Below are 5346 nucleotides of genomic sequence, written 5' to 3'. Positions count from 1 at the left end.
AAAATATTCTCTACTTTTAATTGCTTGACAGTAAATACCTTAAAAAAGACTCCAAACGCTTCAGTTTTATGGGATCTATTAAATGTTTACCAAATATTTGTTTTGTTCTGCTTTATTCTACTTCGTACTCAAATCATTATGCAAAGGTTAGAAATACACTGAACAACATTTCCATCGAAAGGGTTATATTGTTTGCTGCTCATTGTACCGTTCCAAATATATACATTGCCTTGATGTACAGTATCTAAATTCCCAGAGAGGTCTATTTCTGTAAAGCTGCAAAGTATAGTTCCATTTGGACACATTTTTATTTACAAATATTGTCTCTTTTTTTAAAGTTATTTAATGCACTTTACACAATAAATATGTAAAATAAGTTTCTCCCAGTTTTATATTACAGAATGCTGAACATGTGGTCTGCGCATGGAGCCAGGTTGGATATTAGCCTTGATGGACTGGATGAGAGGGAGTAGAGAGAGGGGTGTCATCCAAGGCAAGATCCCTCAGAGGGGGTCAACCAAGGCAGCAATCCTCTAAGAGGGGGGTCAAATCAAAGCAGGGATCCTCTAAGAGGGGGTCAATCAAAGCAGGGATCTCTAAGAGGGGGTCATCCAAGGCAAGGATCCTCTAGAAGAGGGGGGTCATCCAAGGCAAGGATCGAGAGGGGGGTCATCCAAGGCAAGGATCCGCTCAGAGGGGGTTCATCCAAGGCAAGGATCCGCTCAGAGGGGGGTCATCCAAGGCAAGGATCCGCTCAGAGGGGGGTCATCCAAGGCAAGGAGCTCCTCAGTGGAACCTCTGGACTGCAACATACCTTGGGTCGCGTCTTCTGTCCCGGACCTCAATCTAAAGGCAAGAAAAAAGTATCCCAGCAGTACATCATGTAAGGATATTGAAATAATACACATTATATATAAACCTTTTACAATAAACAACGAGACAGTGCTTGTAGCTTATTCTGACAAACATATATTGTACAAGATGGGAGTAACGGGGCTAAAACACTTATCCATAGAGACAAACACTGCCAAGGATGCCTCAACAACACTACAAAACAGCCCTGCACAACAACCACAGACCACGGTGCACAAAGTCATGACACTGTTAACTGTTCACTTACAAAGTCACTTACCCTGGACACAGCGAAATCTGCAAGAACAAAGTCAAATATTATTGTATGCAGGATGTAATTAATTGTACAGAACTCAAAAATATTACACATGGTATAATATCTATCAGTGAGTTAGTGCAAGGTTAATCAGATGAGCGGTGAGAGAGACACGGCAGAGTAGGCTATATCCCACTGGAATCTGGTGAGTAACCATGGAAACCACTATAGAGAGTATGGTACAAAGAAATCCTATTTTACAACCAAACGATGTAATCCTCTGATCTGACAGTTGACAACATCATGAGGGGTCTAGTACATTTCTGTAAGAATGAGTTAGAAGACTTCTAACAATGTTCTGACGTCAGTCTCTTCAAAAGTCCCCTGAATGAAAATCCCTATTCCGATCAGTCAATATGGACAGCGATCCAGTCTGATGCAATCCTGTGCAAACAGTGAGAACAGACTTTGGTGGACATTCCTTACCTCTTTCATGCAGTTCCATGGTGAGTGCAATAGGCTACACTAACTGAATTACAATACCAGATCCTATTTTATCATTATCATCATTATCATTTATCACGAAAATATGTCAACTACGAGGGCCGATTGTGCAATCTATCTCTTGTCTATATAGAGGAAAACACATTTGACTTTGGAAATCACCGTCCATCTAGTGTTGATTAATTATAGATGGGTTTTGGTGATTGCTTGTGTGCGTCTGAAACGACACCATATTCCTGAGTGCACTGCTTTTGACCAGAAACCAATGTATAGAGAAAAGAGAGCCATTTCACATATAGACTTGGTCTAAACCATCCCTTACCTTTATTGTTGTCAGCCTTGAGTTCCTTCAGGAACATGTCGTTCTGTCTGTTCCCCAAAACGAAGGCCAGGAAAGACAGGATCAGGGCGTCCAGGATGCCCATAATAGCCAGGATGTAAGCCCAGCGGACAGAGCAGTTACCCAGCGTATACTTCCCCGTCTCCTCCCCACACAGGTCCCGCACCACCTCCGCATCCCAGCCGTTCGGAAAGATTATACAGCCCAACACCAAGCATACAGCTGGGGGAGACAGAAGAGAGAGAGTACGTTGGAAGCTGTAGTCTATGAAAAACAAAGATGCATGATTCAAATGAAGGTAAGTTAAACTTTATTCTATAATTGAAATCAAAAGGCCAGTCACAGCAAGTACAAATACAGTGTAGGCAATGGGTGTTGGATAACAAAATGCAACTGTAATTGCAATAAATGTTTTATAACAGACATGGTGGAGACATAGTAGAGACATGGTGGAGACATGGTGGAGACATGGTGGAGACATGGTGGAGACATGGTGGCGACGGTGGAGACATGGTGGAGACATGGTGGAGACATGGTGGAGAGCATAGTAGAGACCATGGTGGAGAGACATAGTAGAGAATGGTGGAGACATGGTGGAGGCATGGTGGACACATTTGGTGGAGACCATGGTGGAGACGGTGAGACATGGTGGAGACATGGTGGACGACATGGTGAGACATGGTGGAGACATGGTGGAGGTGGAAGACATGGTGGAAGACATGGTGAGAATGGTGAGACATGGTGGAGACATGGTGGAGACATGGTGGAGGTTGGAGACATGGTGGAGACATGGTGGAGGTGGAGACATGGTGGAGACATGGTGGAGGGGTGGGGAAAGACATTGGGGTTTTTTTGGGGGGGGAAAGGAAAACCCCAATGGGGTTTTTGGGGGGAAAAAAAGGGGAAACCCCCCAATTGGGGGGTGGAAGATCATGGTGGAAGGTGGAGACATGGTGGAGAACCATGTTGTTGGAGTGAGAACATGGTGGCAGACATGGTGGAGACGGTGGGAGACATGGTGGAGACATGGTGGATGACATGGTGGAGACGGTGGAGACCATGGTGGAGACATGGTTGGAGGTGGAGACATGGGGGAGACATGGTGGAGGTGAGACATTGGTGAGACATGGTGGAGACATGGTGGAGACCGGAGACATGGTGGAGACATGGTGGAGGGTGGAGAACATGGTAGAGACTGGTGGAGACATGGTGGAGACATGGTAGAGACATGGTGGAGACTGGTGGAGACATGTGGAGACATGGTGGACGACGGTGAGACAGTGGTTGGAGACATGGTGGCTGACATGGTTGGAGGTGGAGACATGGTGAGACATGGTGGAGATGGAGACATGGTGGAGAACATGGTGGAGACGGAGACATGGTGGAGACGGAGACATGGTGGAGACATGGTGGAGAACATGGTGGAGGTGGAGACGGTGGAAGACATAGGTGAGGACATGGTGGAGACGGTGGGAGACATGGGTGGGAGACATGGTGGAGACATGGTGGAGACGGCAGACATGGTAGACGAGCATGGTGGAGACATGGTAAGAGACATGGTATAGACATGGTGGAGGTGGAGACATGGTGGAGACGGTGGAGACATGGTGGAGACGGTGGAGACATGGTGTAGACATGGTGGAGGTGGAGACATGGTGGAGGTGGAGACATGGTGGAGACATGGTAGAGACATGGTGGAGACATGGTGGAGGTGGAAATGGTGGAGACATGACCATCCACATCGCTCCAGCCAAATGCCAAGCCCACTAACATTTCTTCTCCACCATGATTCTGGATTTGCCTCCTTCCCTGACGACTTCTAGAATCCGAACACATTCTGACCATTCTGATTGGTCCCAGAAACCGATGACGTTATCAGATTCAAAACTCTGATTGGTTAGATTTGTTAGAGACAATCCAATCGCTGATTAATTTGTGTTGTACAACGCCCGTTAGTTTGATGTCACGCAAATGACTTCTAAGAAAACAGATTTAGACTGAATGTATGCACCTATCGATAGAGCAGCGGATTCAGGATGAGTCGTCAGAAAATAAGACATAAGCCTTGCCATTATGAAGTCCTGAGTCACTATTCCTTGAGTGAGAGAGTAAATAAGATCCCTGTTCCTGGCTCTCAGGGAGTTGGTAGGGGTGGAACAGAATATTTTCTGCTGATGTTACTACTGCTTCTTATCTTTCAGCTCTGGGCCTCTGTGTCTCTCTGAGTCCCCACCTCTCTCTCATTCTCCTATCCCTCAGTCCCTGAATCGCCCGCCCCTGCCTTGCTGCTGCTTCCACTGCTGAGCTCACTCCAATCTCTCTGCTGATGTCATAGTAGTGAGCCTGTAAGACAGCCTCCCATATGCACAATACTGCTGAGCAGAGCCAAACACTGGGCCTCCCATCATTACCAAACACACGGCCTCCCGTCATTACCAAACACACGGCCTCCCGTCATTACCAAACACACGGCCTCCCGTCATTACCAAACACATGGCCTCCCATCATTACCAAACACACGGCCTCCCGTCATTACCAAACACATGGCCTCCCATCATTACCAAACACACGGCCTCCCGTCATTACCAAACACTGGGCCTCCCGTCATTACCAAACACATGGCCTCCCATCATTACCAAACACACGGCCTCCCGTCATTAGCTCCCGAGTGGCGCAGTGGTCTAAGACACTGCATCTCAGTGCAAGAGGCGTCACTGCAGTACCTGGTTTGAATCCAGGCTGCATCAAATCTGGCTGTGATTGGGAGTCCCATAGGGTGGCGCACAATTGGCCCAGTGTCGTCTGGGTTTGACCGAGGTAGGCCGTCATTGTGAATAAGAATTTGTTCTTAACTGACTTGCCTGGTTAAATAAAATGACCAAACAGCTCATCCATCAATGGAAAATTCTGGTTGATAAAGATGGCATTATGCAACCGCAGACAAATGCACAGAAAGACAAACAGACAGTGAGATGAAAAGACACACGACTGAAACTCTCCAATAATAACTTTGCTAAATGTAGACAAGCCTGTCCTAAATTTTGACTATAATAGATATTCTAATTTACACCCCCTCCCCTCTCCCGGTGTGCATCCTCAAGGGCTCTTGTTTTCCCAACATGTTTGGATAACAGTCATTTGTTGCCTGTAGAGAGGATGCCATTGAGGTGAAACGATACCCTTTTTCTCTGATGCTGTTGTGTTACTAGGGCTTGGTGTGTTGCTAGGGCTTGGTGTGTTGCCAGGGCTTGGTGTGTTACTAGGGCTTGGTGTGTTACTAGGGCTTGGTGTGTTACTAGGGCTTGGTGTGTTGCTAGGGCTTGGTGTGTTACTAGGACTTGGTGTGTTACTAGGGCTTGGTGTGTTTCCAGGGCTTGGTGTGTTACTAGGGCTT

General features: G+C 46.7%; 1 protein-coding gene across 2 annotated transcripts in view; it reads right to left on the bottom strand.

The window, feature by feature from the left end:
• Window positions 1–381: 381 nt before the first annotated feature.
• The window catches only part of LOC111966110 (LHFPL tetraspan subfamily member 4 protein-like), a 12433-nt gene continuing 7468 nt past the window's right edge, over window positions 382–5346 (bottom strand). Inside the window, exons 2-4 of one of the 2 annotated variants that reach the window (XM_023990531.2) lie at window positions 1935–2174; window positions 1121–1149; window positions 382–846 (exon numbers count right to left, since the gene is read on the bottom strand). In XM_023990531.2, coding sequence (XP_023846299.1) covers window positions 787–846; window positions 1121–1149; window positions 1935–2174 — 329 coding nt within the window. In that variant the 3' untranslated portion in view covers window positions 382–786. The remainder of the gene's footprint in view (window positions 847–1120; window positions 1150–1934; window positions 2175–5346) is intronic. The other variant, XM_023990532.2, reaches the window with a different exon arrangement.

Source organism: Salvelinus sp. IW2-2015, linkage group LG7, assembly GCF_002910315.2.
Source record: "Salvelinus sp. IW2-2015 linkage group LG7, ASM291031v2, whole genome shotgun sequence".
In the NCBI taxonomy this organism is placed as follows: domain Eukaryota; kingdom Metazoa; phylum Chordata; class Actinopteri; order Salmoniformes; family Salmonidae; genus Salvelinus; species Salvelinus sp. IW2-2015.
This window is presented reverse-complemented; position numbering and strand designations above follow the sequence as displayed.